The sequence below is a fragment of the Acinonyx jubatus genome, chromosome B2 (assembly GCF_027475565.1).
Source record: "Acinonyx jubatus isolate Ajub_Pintada_27869175 chromosome B2, VMU_Ajub_asm_v1.0, whole genome shotgun sequence".
Taxonomy (NCBI): domain Eukaryota; kingdom Metazoa; phylum Chordata; class Mammalia; order Carnivora; family Felidae; genus Acinonyx; species Acinonyx jubatus.
In genome coordinates this window covers 124274132-124299513 of record NC_069385.1, presented here as the reverse complement: position 1 = coordinate 124299513, position 25382 = coordinate 124274132, and the positions used below count along the sequence as shown (strand labels likewise).

General features: G+C 43.8%; 1 protein-coding gene and 1 long non-coding RNA gene across 9 annotated transcripts in view; one reads left to right on the top strand and one right to left on the bottom strand.

The window, feature by feature from the left end:
* SERPINB9 (serpin family B member 9) overlaps positions 1–22389 on the top strand; it is a 58934-nt gene extending 36545 nt beyond the window's left edge. Inside the window, exons 1-7 of one of the 7 annotated variants that reach the window (XM_053223070.1) lie at positions 10288–10530; positions 13183–13360; positions 15346–15483; positions 15819–15936; positions 17465–17607; positions 19773–19928; positions 21270–22389. In XM_053223070.1, coding sequence (XP_053079045.1) covers positions 13193–13360; positions 15346–15483; positions 15819–15936; positions 17465–17607; positions 19773–19928; positions 21270–21674 — 1128 coding nt within the window. In that variant the 5' untranslated portion in view covers positions 10288–10530; positions 13183–13192 and the 3' untranslated portion in view covers positions 21675–22389. Of the gene's footprint in view, positions 1–9736; positions 9923–10287; positions 10643–10675; positions 11117–13182; positions 13361–15345; positions 15484–15818; positions 15937–17464; positions 17608–19772; positions 20057–21269 lie in introns of those variants that run through there. The other 6 variants (XM_053223071.1, XM_027040176.2, XM_015073569.3 and 3 more) reach the window with 6 other exon arrangements.
* On the bottom strand, positions 17973–24769 carry LOC113593911 (uncharacterized). 2 transcript variants are annotated; one of them, XR_003414269.2, is made up of 3 exons: positions 24415–24769; positions 23936–24091; positions 17973–18114 (listed from the first exon to the last, which is right to left on the bottom strand). It is a non-coding gene; the product is annotated as an uncharacterized LOC113593911 (long non-coding RNA). The 2 variants fall into 2 exon arrangements; XR_008298683.1 differs by lacking the exon at positions 17973–18114 and adding an exon at positions 21971–23622.
* Positions 24770–25382: the final 613 nt, after the last annotated feature.

The following is a 25382-nucleotide window of genomic DNA, read 5'->3' as shown; positions in this document are numbered from 1 at the left end:
AACTTCAGGATGGAAGGATAACTCCCTTTGGCCAACAATACCTTTTCTCACCAGAACCTTTTCCCCAAAGGTTGGAATATTAGTTGATGATCCTCTTAACTTGGAGAAATACTTTTTTTTAAGTTTATTTTATTTGTTTTGAGAGTGAGCAAGCGAGTTCATGAGCAGGGAAGGGGCAGAGAGACAGGGAAAGAGAGAATCCCAAGCAAGCTCCATGCACTGTCAGTGCGGAACCCCATGGGGGGGGCTGGATTTCAAGAGTCATGAGATCATGACCTGAGCTGAAATCAAGGGTCCCATGCTTAACCAATTGAGCCACCCAGGTGCCCCTTGGAGAAAAAAAAATGTTAAGTTTATTTATGCACCTTGACAGAGAGAGACAGAGAGAGAGAGAGAGAGAGAGAGAGAGAGAGAGAGAGAGAGAATCTCAAGCAGATGCATTGTCAGCAAGGAACATGATACAGGCCTCGAACTCACAAGTCATGAGATCATGACCTGAGCTGAAGCTGGATGCTTATACAACTGAGCCAGCCAGGTACCCTGAGAAATACTTTTAAATTGGAAGATCCATGGGGGTATTTCTTTATACAGGTTCTCAAAAGAGAAAAAAACACAATTCCTTCCAAAACTAATACAGAAAGTTTATGTCTCTCTCTATATTTGCCACTCTATTCTCTCTATTTGATCTGTGGGAACAATAGCACTTTGTACTCAACACTAAGATGTACTGATGAATATTTTACATTTATCAGCATAAAAACACAGAGGTAAAAACTCTCTTATCTATCCCTGAGGGGTTCTTCCAGTTAGATGTGTTATTTTGGGGGGTAAACTATGCTCATTTTTCAGTAATCTAATTTTGATTTCCTGTTTTTGTTAGGAAAAAGAAACAGTATATATGATATTTAAGCCAGATAAATTAAAAACAGGGTATATAGGGGCTTCTGGGTGGCTTAGTTGGTTAAGCATCCAACTTTAGCTCAGGTCATGATCTCACAATTTGTGGGTTTGAGCCCTGCGTTGGGCTCTGTTTTGACAGCTCAGAGGCTGGAGTCTGCTTAAGATTCTGTGTCTTCCTGTCTCTCTTCCCTTCCCCTGCTTGCACTTCGTCTCCCTCCCCTGCCTCTCAGAAATCAACATTAAAAAAAAAAACTTTAAAACAGGGTTTATAGACAGATCCAAACACCAGACCTGGGGCTGCCATATGCATAGGAAGACACAATATCATTCTGCCTCCTGACGGCAATACCCATCTGGCCATGGTAAGCCCTAAGCAGTGAGTCTGAGCATCTGTGGATTCCAGCCTGAGCTCGTTTCTCTAATTCCATCCACAAGCCAGCATTCGGGGACTTTCCAACTTTGGGTTATTACAAATAGTGCTCGATGAATACCACTGCATATCTTTTTGTGAACATGTATATGCATTTCTACTGGGTATCAAATTGCTGTTAAGGACATGTTTTGATGAAGTTAAGAAGAGAGTGTGCCAAAAATATAAGGACATTATTCTTTATTCTGAAGGGAGGCGCTTGTTGAAGACTCAGTAATCATTGAACAAGAGTATTAGAAAAGAGGGTAGGGATTGATCTAGGCAGTGTTTCTTAAATATTAATGTGTCTAAAAATTGTTATAGGCTGAGTTGTGTTCTCCGAAGTTCATATGTTGAAGTCCTTACCCTCCTGTACTCAGAATGTGACTGTTATTTGGAGATGGGGTCTTTAAAGAAGTGGTTAAGTGAAAAGGAGGTCTTTAGGGTGGGCCTTAACCCCACACGGTTGATGTCCTTATAAGAAGAGGAGATTTGGACATAGACACAGAGGAAGAACCATGTGAAGACCCAGAGAGAAGATGGCCATCTACAGGCCAAGGAGAGAGGCCTCAGAAGAAACCAACTTTGTTGACACCTTGATCTTAGATTTCTAACCTCCAGAATTGCAAGAAAATACAATTTCTGTTGTTCAAGCCACTCAATCTGTGCTACCTTGTTATGGCTATCCTTGCAATCTTGTTTAAATGCAGACTCTGTTCAGTAGGTGTGGGTGTGGACTCAAGGTTTTTATTTCTAACAAGATTGCACATAATACAGATGCTGCTGGCCCATGGACCACACTGTGAGTAGCAAGGATCTAAACCACAAGTGAGGAACTTCTCTTAGGAGGAGAGACCTTTCTCTCTAACAGGAAAGGAAGAGAGTTCAGGACGGAAAAGTAAACTTGTATGTGGGAGGTAGAGGATCAGTGGCAAACTGGCTCAGTGGATCCAAAAGGGATGTGTTGGGTGGGGGAGGGAGAGGCCCTGAATAATGATGTTTGCTGGTTCCTGCGGTATAAATGCTCTCTCCGTGGCTGACTTTAATTACCAAGATTTTAACAACTGGCTTGCAAAGTTCCTGGAAGTTTGACAATGGCCTCTTGCCACAGGTAGGGCCAGCTCCAGCTCACGGCTGTCCTGGATGCTGCGAGGGGCCTGCCTGATTTCCCTGCCTTCTCTCATGGGACCAGAATGTGCTTCTCTTGTGGGGACACAGGTGAGATCTGTCATGGCTACTTGAAGAAAATTAGTAGAGACTGGAACCAGAGCTGATGTCCCATGAGTTGTCATTGAAGAGGAGTGCTCACTGGAGCTCTGGGTAAGGGGAGGAGCAGATACAAGTCGAAGCCCCTGTATCTCCTTTCCTCCTTCCCTGTGGACACTCAGAATGAGTGACAGCTCCTAGGGGCCAGGCTGACTCCAGGGCAGGCAGCTAGCTTGCAAGTGAGGGCAAATGGGAGATGCTGGAAGTTATGCTTCTGTAATTCCCATTTCCACTCTCAGCTCTCAGGAAGAGCCCACCTTTCCTGCACAGATAATCTTTGATTTTCTCCTCTTCCATAGTTAGAGAGAGCTGAGCTACGATCTTTGTCTCTCCTTTGTCAGACTGCCCTCTGACTCACAGTAATGTGAGTAAATGTAACAATTGATTATAAGAATTTTGAAATTAGGTATTTCAGATTAAATATTTTAAATGAGTTTAGGGAAAAATAGTTCTTTTTGAAAAACTCTGCTGGCCTTAGTTGTTTTGTAGCTGTTTTACTCTTGTGTCCCTAGGACAGGGAAAACATGAGAATTTGGGAAGAGTTTTGGTGTGTTTATAAGAAGAAAAAATCTGTGCATTGTCTTGGACCAGAACTTCCCACGTAGTTGCACCAGGGGTGTGGGTGCTGGGAGACAGGTGGGGGATAATACATGTGTGCGTGGGCACATTATGTTGTCTGGATTCTAGGATTTAACTCTGTTTTTCCAGGTGGAAAAAACACTAACATCTGAGAAGTTCAGATCCTGGACAAATCCAAAAAAGCTGACTAAAGAAAGTTCAATTTCTCCTCCACAGATTAAAGCTGGAGGAGACTTACAGCTTGGAGTCTTTTTGAGGTTTAGGACTGGTGTGTTTAAGGAAGCCAAGGCCAACTTTCCTGGAATGTTAATAAGAAGTGTGTGTCCAAGGTAATGCACAGAAACCTTGCAAGGGGACTAGTGAAGAAGGCACAGAGGCAGTGTCTGTGCTCAGGACTGCCTGGGCCACAGAACAGAACCCAGACTTCACGGACGGTCCTTTTCTTCTCTTCCTCCGGCACCACAAAACTGGCAGCATTTTGTTCTGTAGTGGGTTCTCTTCTCCATAAAAAGGCACAGTTGTTGGCCATGTCCTCCCTTCCCCTTCTGCCTACCTTGCCTTGATTTAAATCTTGAGTGACCAAATCAGTGTAGCAATTTGCATGGCAAAATAAAATGTGTGCACTTGGGTGGTTTGTGAATGTTTGTTGGGAGCATTCCACAGCTGCTTGAATAACTGAAGCTTTGGATGTGTGATGTTTGGGGCTGATGCTTGTTTTGCAATATTTGAGGTGTCCTTGAGTGGTTCTGCCCTCCCTCTATAATCTGGGATGGCTCCCCTCTCAGACTGTGCTTACTATTTGTGGGTGTTTTTGGAGCTTCTCAGGGATCCATGGACCAGTCCTCTGCTCTTCTGTCCTGGGATCACATCAGAGCTCTGCTACCCACTCCTGCCAACCTCCTCAGGAAATGCCAGTGCCCAGGCCCTGTGGCTCACAAAGCCAGAGATCTTGACATGTTAACCCTGCAGCCACCCAGGGTCTGTCTCTTCAACAATTGAGGCAGTATCCCTCAGTGTCTTCTTCAGTGCCACACACAGCCCTGCATGTTCCATATCTCAGAGAGTCCCTTGTAGAAATAACTCAGGTACATGTCCAGGCCTTAGCAATGAGCTTTGGGACTGGGCTAGGAGGTGGTACTCCTGCAGAAGCCTGCAGCCCTCTCCATCTCTGTCCCTGGAAGCACACACCAAACTCTGCCTAGTTCTCCTGAAGCCCCCAAGGAAACCCTCACATACTCACCAGCTCCTGGGAACAATGGCCCGTGTTTATCACACATGCTTCGATGTGGCTCAGGCGTATCTCTTGCTAAAGAAAAGATCTCCCTACATTAATGTATATTTTGATTACAAAAGAATATGTGTCGTGGCAGAAATTTGGACTATAGAAAATATGAATAAAATTTAAGTTGTCCACAGATCTGTGGCCACGCATTGAAGAAGTTCTCAGACAGACGTGAGCGGACATGCAGGACTGCCTCTGGGAGACAGCAGCAGCCACAGCAGCCTGCACACAGCCTTTATTTCCTATCTCATTAGATAGAAGTATCAAGGAAGATCACAGCATGGAAAGAGGGCACAGAAGATCTTTAGACATTAACCAGACATGCACCTGGTGGTTACGTGAAGGCAGGCAGGGAGCACATCTAGTTTCAAGGAGTGTCAGGGAGTTATAGCAGGTTTTGTATCTTAACTGTCCCCTGGGGGATCATGAGGCTCTGTATCTCATAATGCTATTGCCTTCAACAGCCTTTAGACCAGAACCTTGCTGACAGTTCAGCTATCCCCATTCACCCTCCAGGACATATAATACATTCTCTAGAAATAACTCCACACAAATCCACACCCAGCAATCACTACTGTTGATGGTGAGATGTGTATATTTTTATATATCCCCTTCCTTGGGATGGGCAACTGGCATGACTGCCAGTTGACCTGTGAGCTGGACCCAGGCCCTCAGAGGCTCCACACACTCTCTCCCCTGTCCTGGGTATGTGGGTTTCACTTACCTTTCCCACTTGCAGAGACTGCTCCAAGGACACGGTTTTGAGACTGATGTGGCGTGGAAAATACCTGCATGGTGTATGTGACTGAACTCAGTTAAGGTCTCTTTAGAAACTTTTTAAGATTTGGTGGGTGGGTGCTGGGATCCATTCATCTTGCTGCCACCCAATACAAGCCAAGCTTAATAAAACTGCCACCTGTCTACCAACCTGGAGTGGCCTGCCTCTTTCTTCAGTCTCTCCCTGCCCTCCGAGCATGGAGCTGGTTTCATATTCTTCCAAGGAAGTTCCTAGGAGGGTTTCCAACCAACAATATGTATGGAAATAAAAACTTACAAACACAAGTTAAACTTTCACACAAGTTAATCATAGACTTCTATAGCACCTACTTACTATGAACCTTAATTGACTTGTATGATTTTCCATATTTCTTGTGATCTATTTACTTGTAGACAATTTGGGTAATTTAAATTATTTATATTACATGCTGCACTGTTATATTATGTACTGTACTATTGCTCATTCCTTAATGTTTTAAAGGAAGCCTTCCTAAACATAATACTGTTGAGATAAAAGTTGGGCATTTTTTAAGGCTTCTTCCAAATTGGTCTCCAAAAAATAACTGATTTACACTCCCACTTACACCATCACTGACTGCTGCCTGGCTTATTTTTTAAGACTTGGACTGAATCATGGTTGCTCCTGCTTCTACTTTGGATTCACGGCTCATTGGTCTGTTACCTGAGCCATTTACATTACAGCTCTTATTAAAATCTACCAAGCTAGACTATGTTCCTGGTTAGACCACATCCATTTCAGGGACCATGCTTTCTAAACTGGATTTGGGGAAAAAATTAATCCACAGGACTAGAAAACAGGCATCTACAAATTTTAATTTTTTTTTGTCCTCTACAAAATTACTTTAAAATTTTATTAAGGTATAATGAATATAATGGACTTCACATAGTTGACATGTACAATTGGATAAGTTGTGATATTGTAGGCACTGGTCAAACCATCACCATGATCAAGATAATTAGCATATCCATCACACCCTAAAGGCTCTTCTTATACCTTTCAGTCCTTCTCTCCCATCCCTCCTTGCCCCATCTTACCCACATACCCTCAGTCTCAGGCACCCACTACTCTGCTTTCTGCCACTATAGGTTAATTTGCATTTTATAGAGTATTATGTAAATGGAATCATACAGCATGTACTTTCTGGGTATGGCTCCTTTCACTCAGTACAATTATTTTGAGATTCATCCATACAGTGTGCATCAATAGTTCATTGTTTAATTACTAAGTTATATCCCATTGTATGGATACATTACAGTTTGCTTCCATTCATCTGCTACTGGATATTTGGGTTGTTGCAAAGATTTTAACTATTACAAATAAAATTGCAATGATCGTTCATTTGCAAAGTCTTTGTATGAATGTATGTGTTCATTTCCTTGTGTGAATACATAGGAGTGTGAATAGCTGAGTCATATGGCAGGTTTAAATTTTTAAGAAAATGCAAAATTGTTTTCCAAGATAGTTGTACCCAGTAGATCAAATGAGAGTTCCAGATGCTCTGTATCTTCACCCACACTTGGTATGATCAGTGTTGGTAATTTTAACCATTCTAATCGGTGTATAATGTTATCTCATTGAGGTTTTAGTTTGCATTCTCTAATTCTCTAATGTTCAGCATTTTTTCATGTGTCTGTTTGCAATCCATATATGTTCTCTGGTGAGGTACCTTTTTAAATCTCTCACCCATATTTTATTATTTTGTTGGGGAGAGGTTGTTTGTTTATTGAATTTTGAGCATTATTACAAATACCAAGTTCTCTATCAGACACACGACTTGCAAATACTTTCACAAATCTTGTGACTTGAGTTTTCATTTTGATAACAGCATCTTTCAAAGAGGAGTTCTTAAGTTTAACGAAGTCCAATTTATTAAACTTTTTTGCTTATGTATTGTGCTTTATCTAAGAACTCTTTGCCTAAGTCAAAGTCAGAGAGAATGTCTCTTAAGTTTATACTATAACATTTTATGTTTTGGCCTATGATCCATTTTGAGCTCATTTTGCATATGTTGAAAAGAGCATTCTTCCTCCACTGAACTGCATTTCCACCTTTTTCAAAAATCAACTGATCATATATACATGGCTCTATTTCTGGACTATATTTGATTTTGTTGATCTAATGTGTATCTTGGTGCCAATACCACAATACTTGATTATTGTAGCTTAATAGTAAGTTTTGAGGTAATGTAAGTCCTCCAATTTTATTCTTTTTAAAACATTTTTTAATGTTTATTTATTTTTGAGAGAGAGAGAGAGAGCGCGTGTGTGCATGAGCAGGGGAGGGAGGGGCAGAGAGAGAGGGAGACAGAGGATCCAAAATGGGCTCTGTGCTGACACCAGAGAGCCCAATATGGGTCTTGAACTCAGAAACCGTGAGATCATGACCTGACCTGAGCCGAAGTCAGTTGCTTAACAGACTGAGCCACCCAGGCACCCCTCCAATTTTATTCCCATTTTTCAAAATTGTTTTGGCTATGTTGGGTACTTTGCTTTTTCCTATAAATTTGAGAATTAGACTCTGCTGACCTTTGGGCTGTTGTTTTCATATGTGTTATGAACCCCACAATACATTGTTATTATTTTAAAGACACTTAAAATACTATTTAGGGGAGCCTGGGTGGCTCAGTCAGTTAAGCGTCTGACTTCAGCTCATGTCATGATCTCACGGTTCATGGGTTTGAGCCCCACGTCGGGCTGTGTGCTGACAGCTCGGAGCCTGGAGCCTGCTTCTGATTCTGTGTCTCCCTCTCTCTCTGCCCCTCCCCTGCTCATGCGCTGTCTCTCTCTGTCTCTCAAAAAATAAATAAAAAAAAAAAAATAGTATTTAAAATATTATCTTTTAAAGACATTTAAGAAATAAGAAAGATAGCCTTATGTATTTATCTGATACTTATTAACAGTGCTCTTCTTCCTTTGGGTACATCCTTGTTCCTTTATTATTTTTATTTTGCCTGCCTGAAGGAATTACTTTCACACATCTTGACATGCAAGGTTGGCTGGTGGTGAAAACTTTCAGGTTTCGTATGTCTGAAAAAGTCTTTATGTCACCTTCATTTTCGAAAGGTATTTTTGAAACATACAGAGTTCTAGATTGATGGTTTCTCTTTTTTCTCCCAGTATTTTAAAAATGTTTCTGCACTGTATTCTTGCTTGCATTTTTTCCTCAAGAAAACTCGGATATCATTTTCATCTCTGTTTTTCTGTATCTTTTTTCTTGGATCGCTTTTAAGATTTTCTTTTTGTCTTTTAAGCAGTTTGATCATGCAGTATGATGATGAAGTGAATAAAAACCTACAGTGTTAAAACTCAACAATAAAAAGACAAATAATCTAATTTGAAAATGAGCAAAGATTTGAATGGATTTTTCCCTGAAGGAGATTTACAAAGAGCCAGTAACCACATGGGGAGGTAAAAGATGCTCAACATCATTAGTCATCAAGGAAATACAACTCTAAAACATCATGCAATACCATTTTCACACCCTCTAAAGTTAAAAAAAAAAAAAAGAGACCATAGATCTCGAGAAACTGAAACCCATGTACACAGATGGTAATAAAATTTTGTAGCTGCTTTGAAAAATAGTTTGGCAGTTTTTCATAAAGTTAAATACAGAGTTACTATATGACCTAACAATTCCACTCCAGGTATAGACCCAACAGAAATGAAAACATACATCTAAACAAAATCTTATATGTGAATGTTCATAGTAGCATTATTCATAACAAACAAAAGAGAGAAAAAACCCAAATGTCTACCAATTGATGAATGAATAAATAAAATGGACACACACACACACACACACACACACAATATTATGTCATCAGTCATTAAAAGAAATGAAATACAGATCACTGTTACCTTGAACCAGCAAAGATCAACCTGAGAACACTGTGCTAAGTGAAAGAAGGCAGTCACAAAAGACTATATTATATATGATTCTATCTATAATATCCCACAATAGACAAATCTAGGCAAAATGGATTAGTGGTTGCCAGGGGCTGTGGGAAGAGGGAATGGAGAAAATCATGAATGGGCATGGTGTTTCTTTTTGAGGTGATACAATGTTCTGGAGTTAGATAGTGGTTATAGTTGTACAACTTTGTGAACAGACTAAGAACCACCGAATTGTATGCTTTTAAAGAGTGAATATTATGGTCTGTTAACAGGTCTCAATAATGCTGTTAGTTTTTGAAAAGGGAGGCACCCAGGGTGTGAAATTTAAGGAGGCACTCACTGTCAGGGTCACATTAAGTACAGGGGTTAACCCCTAAGAGTGTGTGCCTCTTTACATTTAGTTACCTGGCTTGCCTCTCTCCCTAATTCAGACCCTCAGGAGAATGCACTAATTCAGGTTTGAATTTGAAATAGGAAGAGAAATCTGCTGCAGAAAGTCATTTAATCTGTTCTCTTCCTCTGACATCATCACATCAACAAGAAAGGCTTCTAGTTGCTGGGGTCTCTGGTCACTGGCCACGAGGCATTATGGGAAGAGTGTGGGTATCTGATGACCTTTTGAACAACCGAATCAACCATCCGCAAGCCCGCCCTGCGTCAGCACCCCCATGTGCTGAGGCAGTCCGGCTCAGTCTGTCTGTTCCCAACACTTTGGAGATAAATGGTAGCGATTGCATACACAGCAGCACCAGAGCCCAAACACCAGCAGGGGAAAAGGGCTCAGGTCCTAGAAGGTAGGCCGCCTGGCTTCTGTGTCTGGCTTCAGAACAGCTAATTAGTGTGGGATCTTGAGCAGATACTTTATTCTAGCTGACTCTTTCATCTGTGTAGGATGAGCGGTGTTGAATAAGACCCACAGGCCTGTCCCTCCACCTTTGCTTCTGGAAGTACACAAGCCCAGGCTAAGTTCTGTCGCCTCTCGCTCGCGTCCCCGGGGTGTTCTCCACTTGTGAGCCAGCGCGGCGGTACCAGCCTGACTCACCTATCCGTTTGAAAGTGCTTTTCCTTTCACAATAGGTTTGGGAGGCAGTCAGCCCTTCCAGGGTCCCCCGCAGGGCCTCACACGCGAGGCGGGGCCGCGGAGGGGGGGGGGGGGTGGGGGGAGGCCGCAAAGCTGGCCTGGGACTAGACCCTGGCCGCGCCCAGCCGGCGGTTACGCGGGGGCGCAGCTCACGCACCGCCCCCAGCGGAGGGCAGGAAGCGTGGAGGTCGCCGGGGCGAGCATAAAATTCTGCGGCCGCTCCCTCCCGACGCGAGCTGGACCCGGGGAGCGGCTCTTCCCGGAGAGGTCGGCATAGGCCCGGACGACAGCCACGGGAGGAGCGCGGCGGTGCCGAAGGTGGCAAGTGGGGGCGCCCCGGGGCAGGGCGGGGACGGCGGAGGACGTGAGCCCCCAGCGCTCGCGCTCAGACACTGGACGCGAGGGCCATCTCTGTAGAAGCGAACCGGATCAGGTGGTGCCTCGCCCTGTTCACAGAAACAGAGTCTCTTTGGATCGCAGCCGCACAGTGGTGCAGCTGTGGCCGGTCCCAGAGCCCAGGCCACCTGATTCCCTCCTCCACTGTCTTGTCTCTGCGCTTCCCAGGTCTCTTCCTCTCCAGCCGCCTCCCTCCACCTCCCCACCCCGCCGCCCTGCTTCTTCACCCCATCTCTCTCCTAGGGATCCGCGCACTGACCTCTCCCTACCTCTCCTCTTTCCTGCTGAAATCACCATTCTGCAGCTGTAAATCCGAGCACTACTTACCCATCCTAATTCTTCCAGTCATTCCACACAAACTTCTGGAGCCCTTCCTTTTCCCTGAGCGCTCTTCCAGGCCCGCAGGACCCGCGCGCGGTGCCACACCGCCCCTGCCGCGGGAGCTTGCAGCCTAGTGGGACCACAAGCAATGAGAGACGGAGTTGCAGAGAAGAGTGAGCCAGCCGCCAGGGTGGGTGGAGCTCGTGAAGGGAAGCCTTCTGAGACCGGGGTGTTTGGGTGGAGAGGGAAGCTGAGTGCCATTAGCCAGTGCAGGTGTCGGGGTGGTGGATAAACGGTGTTTTCCTTGGCCCAGGGGTGCCTTGGAGGGAGTGAAAGGCGGTCAGGATGGCTAGAGGCTGATGCTGGAGCAAGGCGAGGGGGTCAGGTGGAGGATAAGCCCTTTAAATGAAGTGAGCTTTGAGCTTATCCTAAGGGCCAGGGGAATTTTTTTTTTTTAAGTTTATTTCTTTATTTTGAGAGAGAGAAAGAGCGAGCAGGGGAGGAAGGCAGATAGAGAGACAGAGAATCCCAAGCAGGCTCCTGCTGTCAGCGCAGAGCTGGAGTGGGGCTGGATCTCACCGTGAGATCATAACCTGAGCTGAAACCAATCCACTGAGCCACCCAGGCACCCTGAGCCATGGGAAATTTAGGAGGAGGGCTGTCCAAATGGAGTGAACTGGGTGGGGGGGGGGTCGTTTTGTTCCGAGGAGGCAGCAGGGAGAGGGAGCAGGTGGTCTAGACTAGGTGCAGGCTCACAAGTATATGGGTTCCGGAGCCATTTGGGCAGCAGAAGGCAGGACTTGGTGATGGGTGTGAGGGGATGAGGAGCCGCAGGAAGGAGTCAGGGAGATGGCAGTTGGGTGAGTGAGGGTCTCATTTCCACCCTTACCTAATTGCCTGGTGGGCTGGGGGATGGTGGCGGCCATGTGTTCAGGTTCAGCTGTGTGGTCAGCAAACCTGCCCACTAACATTGACACTTCTGATCTCCGTGGCTTCATAGATCCTGGCCTCCCTGTTCTTGGTAGTTTTGCTCTTTCTTGTACCCTTCTCCGTTCCTCCTCGCCTCTCTATTCTGGTGTTCTGCAGGGGCTGGTCTTCGTCCTCAGGTGCACAGTCTCCATTAGTGGCTTTTGCTCTATCGAGTAAAACTCCCAAATCTTGAGAGTAAAACTCTCAAATCTTGCTAAGTTAGCAAAATATTATAAAACAAAACAAAAGCAAAGTTTTCTCAGCCTCTTTTCCAGTGTTTGAAGGTCATGTGATGTCTAGAGGCTAGGGATCATTGGGCACTCTGAGTTGGGTTATGGGCTATTGGGAGTTAATTGGCCATCTAGGGGGTAGCTGGAGAGCACACTGGCTCTCCCTAGCTGGTTGATGACCAGTCACTGTAGATAAAAGGTCCTTGCCTCACAGTCAATTTAAACCCACCTGCAGCCTGTCTGTCATCTCTTACCAGAATCTCAAACATTTCTCAAGTATCAGCTGACAGATAGGGAGACTGTGGCCTTTTGCATAGCTGAAACTCTCAAAAGTGCTCTTCATAAATGTATGAAAGAAGAAACAGTATTGGGGCACCTGGGTGACTCAGTCATGTGAGCTTCCAGCTTTGGCTCAGGTCATGATCTCAGGGTTTTTAAGTTCAAGCCCCTGCATCCAGCTGGTTGCTGACAGCACACGGAGCCTGCTTCAGATCCTCTGTCTTTGTCTCCCTCTGCCCCTCCCCTGCTCATGCACTCTCTCTCTCTCTCAAAAATGAATAAACATTAAAAAAAAAAAAAAACAAGCAGAAGAAGGAGAAACAGTATTATGGAGACCAGGCTAGAGAACAGGCTAGAGAAACTAGAAACTCAGTAGGAGTTTCCCCCTCCTCCCCCTCCCCTGCTTCCCTGACACCATCCTCCTTCTCCCTGATGTCCTTCTTGTCAGGTGGGAAGAGCTGGTCCTTATGGGAAAGGATTGGACTTCACTGCTCCTGGGAGACTGAGTGCTGTGTGTTTGTGCCAGTGAATTAGTGCTGTTAATTCCTGAGGCTCTCAAGCTGGTTTGATCTCTGCCAGTACCATACTTCTCTATTTACCTTAAAATGGGGACTCACTTTTCAGATGGGGAGCAACAATAAATGGGTTTTCCTCCAACTTAAAATGTTTATGAGCTTTATTATTTTAAAACAAGTACAATTCCAAGATTGCCAGATATTTGATCAATAGCCTTCAGAGGTGTATTAAGGCAGCCTTTCTCTTTATTCTCTGGTTCCAGAGCCTGTATCATGGATGCCCTTTCTGAAGCAAATGGCACCTTTGCCTTTCACCTTTTAAAGATGCTGTGTCAGGACAGCCCTTCACGCAACGTGTTTTATTCTCCTGTGAGCATCTCTTCTGCCCTGGCCATGGTCTTCCTGGGGGCAAAAGGAAACACTGCTGCCCAGATGGCCCAGGTAAACCTACCTGTCACTCAGGAGAAGGGACTGTCCTTTCAGTTGTTATGTTCCATCACCCAGCTTCATACCTCATACTGCAGAATTGCCACGAAGCAGGATGGGGAGGGGTCCTCGTGCATACACACGTACATGCTTATATCAGGCAGGCGGGGCTGCCTGGGGAACAAGACGCAAAGGGCAGGGCTGGGAGTCTCTTTTGCTGAGACTTTTTTGGGGAAAAGTCCTTTAATAATTTGGTTAAGACTATTAAAATCTTGTCCTAGCATCTTATCTTTGTTTAGAAAATGAAACTGAAATTATTTGAAATCTAAGCAGTTAAGATCTCTCATTTTTGAAGTAAAGACTTCATAACTGTAATTATTCTTTGGTAACAAAGGGTAGGTTAATATCTCTTTCAAGTCATTAATACACCAACATGCCTTCCTGGTAAGGGGATGAACAAAAATAGGCAAATGTGGATGAAAAGGCATGTCTTTATTACATATACAGACTGTGTGTGGACTAGTTTAACAAACATTCAGCAAACATCTGAAAATGATTAAGAATCAATCCCTGTCCTGAGGGGGTTTTATAGAGCAGGCAGAGGACATGTGCCTAAGATAAAACCTACAAGCTTATCTCATGCTCCCTGCGCACACCTTCACTACAGGAGGGTTGGTGTGGCTCTTTGTTTCAATACCACTTTCTTTTCTCTTGACAACCCTTTCTGGGGTAATTGCTTATCTGAATCATTTTTCAGCTTGTGACCTGAGAAGTGAAGGTTTATGTGTAGAGAGGGGCTTCTTTGGGCTTACCGAACTTTTCTGTGTTTTAAGCTAGCTGATGAATCCTTCTGGGAGGTTTTTTTTGTGTTTTTTTTTTTTTGTTCTTTTGGGTTTTTTTGAGAGCCTCAAGATTGTTCAGTTACCTTGTATTCAGAGACATCAAAAGTTCCTTATCCTTCTGTGCTCAACTAGACAGTAATGGCACTCAATATGCTGAATATGCATTGCTACTTACAGCATTAAGGGAAGTTCTTTTAAAGAACTAGTGTTTGGATTCTGTATAAACTGACAAAGATTGCCTTGCCCACTGATTGTATTTATGCCCATTTCTTCTTGAACTTATCATGCTTTTAACTGTGTTGTTTTTTTTAAATCTTAGAAGCAAATTTTCCTCTATTAGGCATATTTCATACTTATGTTTTTCTTGGGATGCAAGATTTTATAATAGCCCCTTTTCTGAATCCTTCTTCTCCTTGTCATTCTTCCTATTACTTATTTTTTTAATGTTTTTCTTTATTTTTGAGACAGAGAGAGACAGAGCATGAGCAGGGGAAGGGCAGAGAGAGAGAGAGGGAGGCACAGAATCCAAAGCAGGCTCCAGGCTCTGAGCTGTCAGCACAGAGCCCGACGCAGGGCTCGAACTCACGGACTGTGAGATCATGACCTGAGCTGAAGTTGGATGCTTAACCGGCTGAGCCATCCAGGTGCCCCCCTATTACTTATTTTTAAACAAGACAGATCTATTTAGGCAGAAAAGCCAACTCTTACTCCTCTGTTTTCTGTCCTCTCCCTCTCTCTCTCTCTTTTTCTCTCTGTATCTTCTCCCCACCTCCACATAGTATTGCTCTAGTATGTATTAAATCTGCAATTTAAATGAGAACAGTGTTCTTTTAAAGGAAAATTTTGTAGAGTATTTGAGAAAGAATTTTCTCTATAAAATTCTATAAAGAGTTTTTGAGATCAAAGAACAATCTTGATTTTTGTTTTAAAGTTTATTTATTTTGAGAGAGAGAGAAAGTGTGAGTTGGGGAGAGCAGAGGGAGAGGGGAAAAGAGAGAGAGAATCCCAAGAAAGCTCCATGCTGTGAGTGTGGCACCCAATGTGGGGCTTGAACTCATGAACCGTGGGGTCATGACCTGAACCGAAGTCAGACATTTAACTGACTGAGCCACCCAGGCACCCCATTTTGATAATTTTTAAAATTATTTTTCTCAACAGGTGCTTTCTTTAAACACAGAGAAAGATATTCATCAGAGTTTCCAGTTACTTCTTACTGAAGTGAACAAACCTGGCACCCAGTACTTGCTCAGAACAGCCAACAGGCTCTTTGGAGAAAAGACGTGTGAATTCCTCTCAGTGAGTTGAGTCAGCAGAACAATAAAAGTTGTATTTAAAATATAGAGTCTGAAAGAAAGATCCTGGAGAACCAAAATTAATGGTGGACACTTTTAAAACTCATAATTCTACGACTGTGCCTTGAATTATTTAAAATTTGACTACTTATAAAATTCATTTTTCCATTTCTGGTTGGTTATGGCTTAGGACTTATTTATAAACTCTGATATTTTAGTACCTATTAGGCTAAGATATCACTTTTAAGAGATGTATACTTATTTTAATAAAAAGTATATACAAATTTTTGGAAACTTTATTTAGGAATATAGCCACATTGAACACTTTTCTCTCCAAAGACCTTTAAGGAATCCTGTCTTCAGTTCTACCATGCTGAACTCGAGCAGCTTTCCTTTGCCAAAGCTGCAGAGCAGTCCAGGAAACACATCAACACTTGGGTCTCAAAAAAGACTGAAGGTCAGAATTACGTTACTGTTTTTTTTTTTTTTTTTTTTTTGCCTTCTCCCCCTTCTCTGTTTCCTGCTCCCTCCACCTTCCCCTACTTCCCCTCCTTTTCCTCCCTTCCCTCTTCCTCCCCTTGCTTTTCCTGCTGTTCAGATTTTACTAGTGTTTCAGATGGTCAGAGTCATGCTGACAGGCTGGGCCTCATGGCGTATTTGGACCTTAATGGACTCACAGTGGTTCTGATCAGAAGCTCAGGTTTTCAACAACGGAGACTTAATTTTTTCCATTCTCCGGGGACCAGAATGACTGATACAAATGTCAAAAGAAATTCATAGACCAGATTTCCAGTTTAGTAACTTACACTGAAGCGTACTTTCATGTGGCCTGTGATGTTCACATGTTGGGTGGGTTCATCACCTCCATAGGAAGGAGACTACTGGTCAGATCTCCCCTGAGTCATACACTTGGGCTTCCTCTTTCTAAATTCTATGTGGACCTACCACCAGCTTTATCCTACACATTAAGCTTACTTATTCTGCTTCTTTCATGTTTTCCACTTCCACTCCCTTAATTAGATTTGGTAAGCTTAGATTTGATAGGTCAACTGCAGACTGTCTCTCAGGGCTGATCAATCCTGCAGACCGAAATCATCCTTTGTTTGGCATTGAGCCTTATTCTTTTGTTTTATGGAGTGCCACGTTCTGATCTTGGCCGCCATGATCAATGATGTATGATGTTTGAACCATTCAGGACCCTCTGTACCATTTCTACTTAGTACCACTAGGAGCAGTCCTATTTCTGTCAATAAATCAGACAATTGAGAATAGACATTGTATTTCTTTAAAGAGTTAGCAGTTATTGCCACCATTTCTTGGAATATTTGCCACTTATGCTATCTGGAGGCAGCGAATTAACAGGGATGCTCTTAGTTCATCAGAAAGGCAGTTTGATATCCAGGGGAAGAAGGGAGTATCTTTCACTTGCCCACCTTACCTTTTCCAGGAATGTCTGCTGTTTGTTTAGAGGATCAAAATAGTAAAATCTCTTCTACTTGCTTCCAGGAGCTCTTCAGTGCACCCAGACTGCCCATTATCAGCTCTTTCCCTGTCGAGCCGTTCATTCTGGCTGCCTCTGACATGTGGATGTAGTTGTGGAATGTTAGCACTGGCTACAACTTTGCTGCACTAAACCAAACAATCCCATTTCACCTCTTGAGATAACCCAGGTCCCTCCAGACCAGCCCTCCAGACCTGCTTGCCTCGTTGTCTGACCGCATGTAGTGTTTTTCTTTGAGTGATTTAGAAATCATTTGCCGTCTTCAGCTTTCTGGAAAGGCCTTAGTGACCTGACCATGAACACCATGTGTATGTGTTGTGTTTGATTTCTATACATAACAATCCAAACTGAGCAAATTTGAAAAATGAAAAGAATGTTTGGTTCTTGACTAGTAACCAAGGGTCTGCCAATAAACCTTATCATGATTTATTCATCCCATGTTCTATAAAAATCACCTGAATGTGTTCTCTACTTTTCCTGGAAGGTAAAATTCAAGACCTGTTGCCGGATAGCTCGATTGATGCACAGACCAGGCTGGTTCTTGTCAATGCCATCTACTTCAAAGGAAGGTGGAATGAACAGTTCAACAAAATGTACACAAGTGAAATGCCTTTTAAAATAAACCAGGTGAGAGAAGCTTTCAGAAATCCTGCTAGTGTTTCAAGAAGAAATTGAATGGAAAAAACTAAGTTTGTAAAAGCATAAATGATTGGTTAAAAATAATTTTGAAGGGCACCTAGTGGCTAAGTTGGTTAAGCATCTGATTCCAGCTCAGGTCGTGATCTCACGATTCATGGTTTCAAGCCTTGCAATAGGCTCTGGGCTGATAGTTCAGCGCCTGCAGCCTGCTTCAGATTCTGTGCCTCCCTCTTTCTCTTCCCCTCCTCCACTCTGCTCTGTTTCTCTTTCTCTCAAAAAAAGAATAAACATAAATTAAAAAAATTTTGAAACAACATATTTATAAATGGAATTTTAAACTCAGTAGAAAAGAACAGAGGAATAAAAATTATTTGCTGTCTATAATTTTTTGCATTTTATTACTGCTCCTTCTGCCTCTGATAATCTCTCCTATCTTCATTGCTGCCACCTAGTTCTGGAAACTCTCATAGAAGACTTTCTTCTATTCCCAAGTTGCTAAACAGAAAGCAAAAAACAAGTGTTAAGGAAAGAAAGTGTGATATGTGTGTGTGTTGGGGGAGTGGATAGAGGGAGTGAATATTTCTTTTTTTTTTTTTTAAAGACAGAAAGTGCTTAATGATTTATTTATTTGTTTTTTTTTCAATATATGAAATTTATTGTCAAATTGGTTTCCATACAACACCCAGTGCTCATCCCAAAAGGTGCCCTCCTCAATACCCATCACCCACCCTCCCCTCCCTCCCACCCCCCCATCAACCCTGGGAGTGAATATTTCTTTAATCAGATATTTAAAAAATTAAAATGAGTATTGACTTGAATTAATATTAATTAATCATTATTAATTTAGTATTTATAAATTTCTAATATTAAAACTGACAAAAATCTTAGTCTTGATATTGAGGTGTAACTTCAGCCAGGTATTAAAATAGCTTGCCAAATCCCCAGCAAACCACCCACCCCCCACAAAAATACCATTTTAATGTAATCTGGAAACACACTGTATAGGTGTTTGGGGGGCTTAAGGTGTACTTTACATAATCAGCCCTTGAGGTACAAAGGTGGGAGGGGGAGAACTTTTCTAGCATTGATTTTAGAAACTTTTCTAATTTGTATAATAGCTGATCTGTATCAATTTGAAAAATAAGTATAAAAAAAGAAAAATAAGTATAATACTCTAACTTCTGCATGCATATACCTCTTCTGTATTTTATTTGAGAGAGAGAGTGGGGGAGGGGCAGAGGGCAAGAGAAAACCTTAAGCTGTTCCATCCATGCTCAGTGCCAAGCCTGATGTGGGGCTTGATCCTGTGACCATGAGATCCTGACCTGAGCCAAAATCAAGAATCCGACACTTAACTGACTGAGCCACCTAGGTGCCCCACCGCTTCTACATTTTTAAAAAGTTATTTCCTTGGATTAGAGTATCAGAATCAGAACAACTGGATTTAAATACATGAAGAGATATTAGTTCTTTCTACTTGCGGGCAAGATTGCTTTCTGAGAGGGTGTGTCCATACACTACCTGTGACATTCCTGTGAAACTTTTAAATTTCTTCCCACCTTATCACAAAACTTTTCTCTAGTTAAAATGAAATAATTTTCTATTTAATTTTATGTGACTGTATCATTTCCTTAGATATATTTTATTTTTGTATACATATATTTTTAAAGTTTATTTATTTTGAGAGAGAGAGAGAGTGCACACAGTGCGAGCAGGGTTGGGGCAGAAAAAGAGGGAGAGAGAGAATCCCAAGTAGGCTCCATACTGTCAGTGCAGAGCCAGGCACAGGTCTCAAATTCACAAACCATGAGATCATGACCTTAGCTGAAATCAAGAGTCGGATGCTTAACTGACTGAGCCACCCAGACACCCCTCCTTAGATATAGTTTAAATGAGGACAATCTGATTTCCTCCTCCGGAAAATGCAGAGTATCACATTTATTTTGCTGAGTAGAACATCTTTCTTAGGATACCTGTTTACAAGAGATGCCTTGTAATGGTGACAGGAAAGAGTCAGAATTAGCATATGAATATTGTTCCCATCACGGGTACTGAAAACACTCCTGGAGTCAACTCTACGTCTTTTGGAAACTTTTATCGCCTCTTTCAATAATCTGTTTTTAATTCCATGCTCCTCTGTTTATTCCCATCAGAAGGAGCAGAGGCCAGTGCAGATGATGTTTCAGGAAGCTACATTTAAGCTTGCCTATATTGAAGAGGTGCAGGCCCAGGTCCTGGAGGTGCCCTATGTGGGTGAGGAGCTGAGCATGCTCATTCTGCTCCCGGATGACAACGTGGATTTAAGTTCGGTGAGATGAATCCAGTGACAACCTTCACATCCTTCCTGATAGGATAGAACTCAAGCACCATTTCCAACATTTGTGTTACCTTTTAAGTTGATGATATGGTCAACCAGGCAGCAGAGCAGAGTATTCAGGTACTCGGGCTTTGGAACCAAACTGTTATTCAGGACCTACTTCTCCCGTTATTACCTATGTGACCTTGCCAAATTACTCTGTTTTCTAAGATGGGGATGGTGATAATATCTCCTGATAGAGTTAGTATTAGGATAAAATGGGCATAGTTCAGGGACAAGCTTAGCACATTGTCTGGTGCATCATCAGCCCTGAATAAATGTGATTCATTATTATTATCATAGTCATTGTTGTTAGCATTATATTTTAAATACTAAGAACCTGAAACTCAGGAGGGCAGAGCCAGAAACAGCTGGAAATGCCACTCCCCACTCACTCTGCTTCCTTTCAGCATGGATCCCTACCTAGTATGAGAGTCAGCCACAGCCCAGGAGCTCCTAGGGACAGGCACTAAGTGGCACTTGGTGCTCCCATGACCTAAGGGGCCTGTGTGAGCAGAGCTGCAGCCATTGGCTGTGTCTCTGTCCATCCCCGCCCCCCCCCCCCCCCCCCCCCCCCCCCCCCCCCCGCCACCGTGTCTCTTCTTCAGAATGTGTGCAGGATTGCAGGATTGCGCCTCTGGCAAATTGTTCTTCTGGGTGGACTCCACCAGGAGCCTTTTCCCATTTTTCTTTTTTTTTTAAGGTTTTTTTTTTTTTTTTAAATTTTGTTTATTTTGAGAAAGAGAGAGTGTGTGCATGCGCACACGAGCTGGGAAGGGGCAGAGAAAGGGAGAGAGAGAGAATCCCAAGCAGGCTCCATTCTGTCAGCACATGGAGCCCAAGGCAGGGCTCAATCTCACAAACCATGAGATCTTGACCTGAGCTGAAACCAAGAGTTGGATGCTTAACCGACTGAGCCATCCAGGGGCCCCTCCCAATCATTTTTCTTACCAGCAATGCCTCATCTTCAAAAAATAAGCACAGTTTATAAAAAAAAAAAAAAAAGAAAATCATAGTCAGCTGGGCATTGTCTCCTAGACGTTCTTGGGCAACAAGAGGAACAGCCACTGTCTTTGTGCCTCTGGGCTGTTTGAAGTCTTCCCTGCTTGGCAAGGAAGCCACCCATGTATTTAATAGCACAAGTATGAGATCTCACAGATTTCCTGGCAGATAACGGTGCCTGCTGGTCTTGCGTGACAATCAATACCCATCTATGCGAGGAGGAAGAGTATGTGGGTGTGTATGTAAATATGTACTAAAGTATGAATTTTAAAATCGAATTCTGGTCTTTCAGGTGGAAAAACATCTCACTTATGAGAAATTTAGAGCCTGGACCAAGTCAGACTGTATGAAGAGTACCGAAGTGGAAGTTTTCCTTCCAAGATTTAAACTGGAAGAGGATTATGACATGGAATCTGTGCTTCAGCGTTTGGGAATGGTTGATGCCTTCCAGGGGGACAAGGCTGACTTGTCAGCAATGTCAGCTGAGAGAGATCTGTGTCTGTCCAAGTTTGTGCACAGGAGTGTCGTGGAGGTGAATGAGGAAGGCACAGAGGCCGCGGCTGCCTCAGCCGTAGTGGTCGTGGAGTGTTGCATGGTATCTGGACCAAGGTTCTGTGCTGACCATCCCTTCCTTTTCTTCATTAGGCACAATGCAGCCAACAGCATTCTGTTCTGCGGCAGGTTTTCTGCTCCCTAAGGGTGAGCGTTTCCTGTGTCCTCCTGTCTTGTACCACAGCCCTGTGAACATGGGTCTTTAAAGCCAAGTGCCTAGGTGATGAGGGCAGATTCCTCATCCATCTGAATCTCATGCTTGTCCACACTCAGCTCTCTCCATACTGACCACTCATTTGCCCTACTTAGTCGAGATCATGGGACAATAGAACTTAATGATTCCCTGTTGTATTTAAAATGTAGTCCAAATCCCATAGGATGGCATACAAAATTTTCCTAGATGGCTCCAGACTTCTTCCCCACTCATTCCACATGTAACTCAGTTACACCATGTTCTGCCTTGTACCTCAAAACTTGTTGCATACTTGTCTTAGCCTATTTCAGTAGTAGTACATGCTTCTAGCTAAGACAACTGTTTTATAGTTTTCCTGGTACATGTGCTTCTTAGAGTTTCTTTAATGCACATTTTTATTTTATCTTTGACATTCATGCATCATCAAGTATGTGGAAAACAGGGCATCAGGCATTGGAGACAAAGGGGCAGAGTCATGGTCTTTTGACATCTGGTCTTTAATACTCATGCTGGAATGATGTAGCTTTTATGACAGCCAGATTGGACTAGGTAATGTCCTTAAATGTATCATGTGACCCCCTTGTAGGGATCAGACATTCTTCCTGTTAATTATATTTCTCCACCTCCAACTCTAACAGTAAAAATTTCATTCAACTCTTAAAGCTCATTTCCAATGTCATCTCCAAGAACTTTTTCCTTTTCTGCATTAGCAGAGGTGCGTCTTCGAACTCTCAATTGCACACAGAGGAAGGGCATTGCTCTTATGGAAGTTGTTTGATGTATTAGTCATCTCTGTTCTCCAGCTAGGTCTTAAATTCCTCCGGGGTTGGGAATGTATTTTACATGTGTGTGTGCCACATACAATGCAGTTAGAAGTAATTTGATCACACACGAACTCTGTAATTTTTAAAAAAGTGATTAGATGTCAGTGATATTATTTTTTTGTTTTTTTTACTAAAGTTTATTTTGAGAGAGAGAGAGAGAAAGAGAGAGTGGGGAAGGGGCAGAGAGAGAGAGGGAGTTAGAATCTCAAGCAGGCTCCGCACTGTCAGAACATAACCTGATGTGGGGCTTGAACTCACAAATCATTGAGATCATGACCTGAGCTAAAATCAAGAGTTGGTTGCTTAACCTAATGAGCCACCCAGGTGCCCCATTATTGTTTTTTTTTTCAAAGAAATTTTTTTATTAAAGTGAAATTCACATATCATAAAATTAACCATTTTAAAGTGAACAATGCAGTGCAACATGTGCAATCATCACTTTTATCTAGTTCCAAAAAATTGTCATCGCCCTAAAGGAAAACCTTGTGCCCACTCAGCAGTTCCTCCCCATTCTCTTCTCCCTAGAGTTCAGAGACGGTCACTTAAGATTTCAAGGACCCTTATCAGCCTCACTGGCCAGGGCACTGTGATGAGCTGTGATGAATTATAAGAGGAGGTACAGGCAAGCTGCAGAAAGGGGGAAATTTCTTTCATGTGGAATGTGTGACTGATGTCTCTCCCCCAGGGAAATCACCCAGATCTCTAGACCTCTCCCAGAAAAGAGGGATTAGCGAGAAGCTTTTAAAAGGGTATTTGGGAGAAAATTTTCCTAAGACAGCTGTGGTAGTGCTAGTACCCACTCCCCCAACCCCTGTGCAGGGGGGAAGCAGGGGGAGACAGAGTCTGTTAAGTGAGCTTGGCTCATACAGAGAGAGACATCAAGAGAGCAAGACACAGAGAGGGACAGAGATGGACAGAGATAGAGACTCTGTAAGTGAGCTGACTCGCGTCCCCTGGATATACCAGGCATTTGGATACTGCTCAGGAGAAATGTCCAGGAAATGCAAATATTGATTCCAACAAACCAAAATGGGCCAAACTAGAGTTTCCTGGCCACTCTGGGCTCAGCTTCTGGCCTGTAAAAAGAACAGTTTGTTACCTGAGGGTGCAGAAGGTTCACAGAGCTGGGCCACTTAACAGTGAAGGGCAAAAGCACTTGGAAATATTGCCAAGCTTCTAAAAGGGAGTGCTGACTGCTGGGACCAACAGCCTTTCTTCTTTGTTATCGGGGGTTTGGACTGCTTCTCTGACTTCCCAGGACCTAAGGTTGTTTGCACAATGTAGACAGGACAAGGTGAAGTTTCCAGTCCCAGACCCATGATGTTAACCCTGAAAGCTGACTCCTAATACTTCCCTCCCCACTCTCTGCTGTGGGAGCTGGGTACTCACCTTCCAGGGTTGTTAAATAAGTTCAGTTGGACAAGACTTCCAGCTCCAACATTCCACAAGCCTATATTTCTGGATCTCTTTTTGACAACCAGGCAAAGATGGCATCAGCACAGCCTAAGCCACCTACTCCAAAGAGAGGCAGGCTCCATTGAAAAACTGAGGTAGAGAAAAGAAGATCTAGTAATCCCTTCCTCGTTTTGGGGAAGGGGGAAATAGCATCTGTTAAATCCTATGTGCCAGAGACTGCTAGGCACTGCACGATACATTATTTTACTTGATCCTCCTATCAACCTGGGAAGATTGATAAGGAAACTGAGGTTCAGAGAAGTTAGGCAACTCGTTCAAATTCATTCAGCTAGTAGGAGACTGGCAGAGGAAATGAAGCCAGAGCTTTCAGACCCCAAAGCCAGAGGCCAGAGGGGGAGAGCCTCTGTGAAACACACGCCCTCTACTCCAAGATGCACAGGCTCACTGCTCACCCCGCCTTGCCCAGACGCCATCCCAGCAGCTTAGCTGTTCCACAGTGGAAACGTTGTGCTGCCAGTGTTTTGTCCTTGTTTTCTTTAAACGTCAAAGGAGTCTCTATTGCCGGAAGTTTCAAGCGAGGCGGGCTGGAGGGCGAGAGTAGCTGGGATCCCAAACCAGATCTCTCCAAGGAAGGATGGCTCATTGGTGCCCCAGGCCCCGTGCCACCATTCTGGGAGCCCTTGGATGGATAGCATGAAGCGGTATACGGTCTAGCAAAATCCCTGGAGTGAGGCCAAGTTGGTCCGGACCTCGGGTGCTGTGATGGGGGAGAGGGGACAACAGCTTTGTGACGTGGACGAGCTTTCTGGGGTGTCCAGCGCGACCCCGCCCCCAGCTCCTAGCCCCCACCCGCCGCGTCGGGGCAGTCTCTGTCTCGGCCCCGCCCTCGCCCCGCCCCCTCAACGTACCGGAAGCCCCACCCCCCCGCCCTCCTCTCCCGCCCTTGGGACTGGACTGAAGAGGAGGGGAAGGAGCTGCTGGAAGCTTTAGGAGAAAGGCAAAGTTGGGCGTCTGATTTCGCTTTTCAGCCGCCAGCTGGCTCCTGTCTCCCTGAGAACCTGGGGCCCGAGGGGAGTCATTTTGGCTTTGGGAAGGGACAAAGAAGGAACACCAGAATCTAAGCATCTGGTGTGTGCTTGGATAGAAAACAGCGGGCTGCGTTGTTTAGTAACTGCAGGTGCACTAGCAGGGACAAGCCCTCACTGTCCACTTTCTTGAGAAGGCCAGGGCTCTTGATTCCTATTCAGGGAGAACTTCAGAGTAGAAGTTGGGAGGGTCAGCAGGGCAGGCTCTGAGAGACAGGACGTTATGTCCTTATATGAGCACTGATTTTAGATAGGAATTAGTCACTGATTTGGGGAGAGAAGCCTGATGAGACTAATATTTAACAAATATGCACCAGTGTGGTCTCATTGGTTGT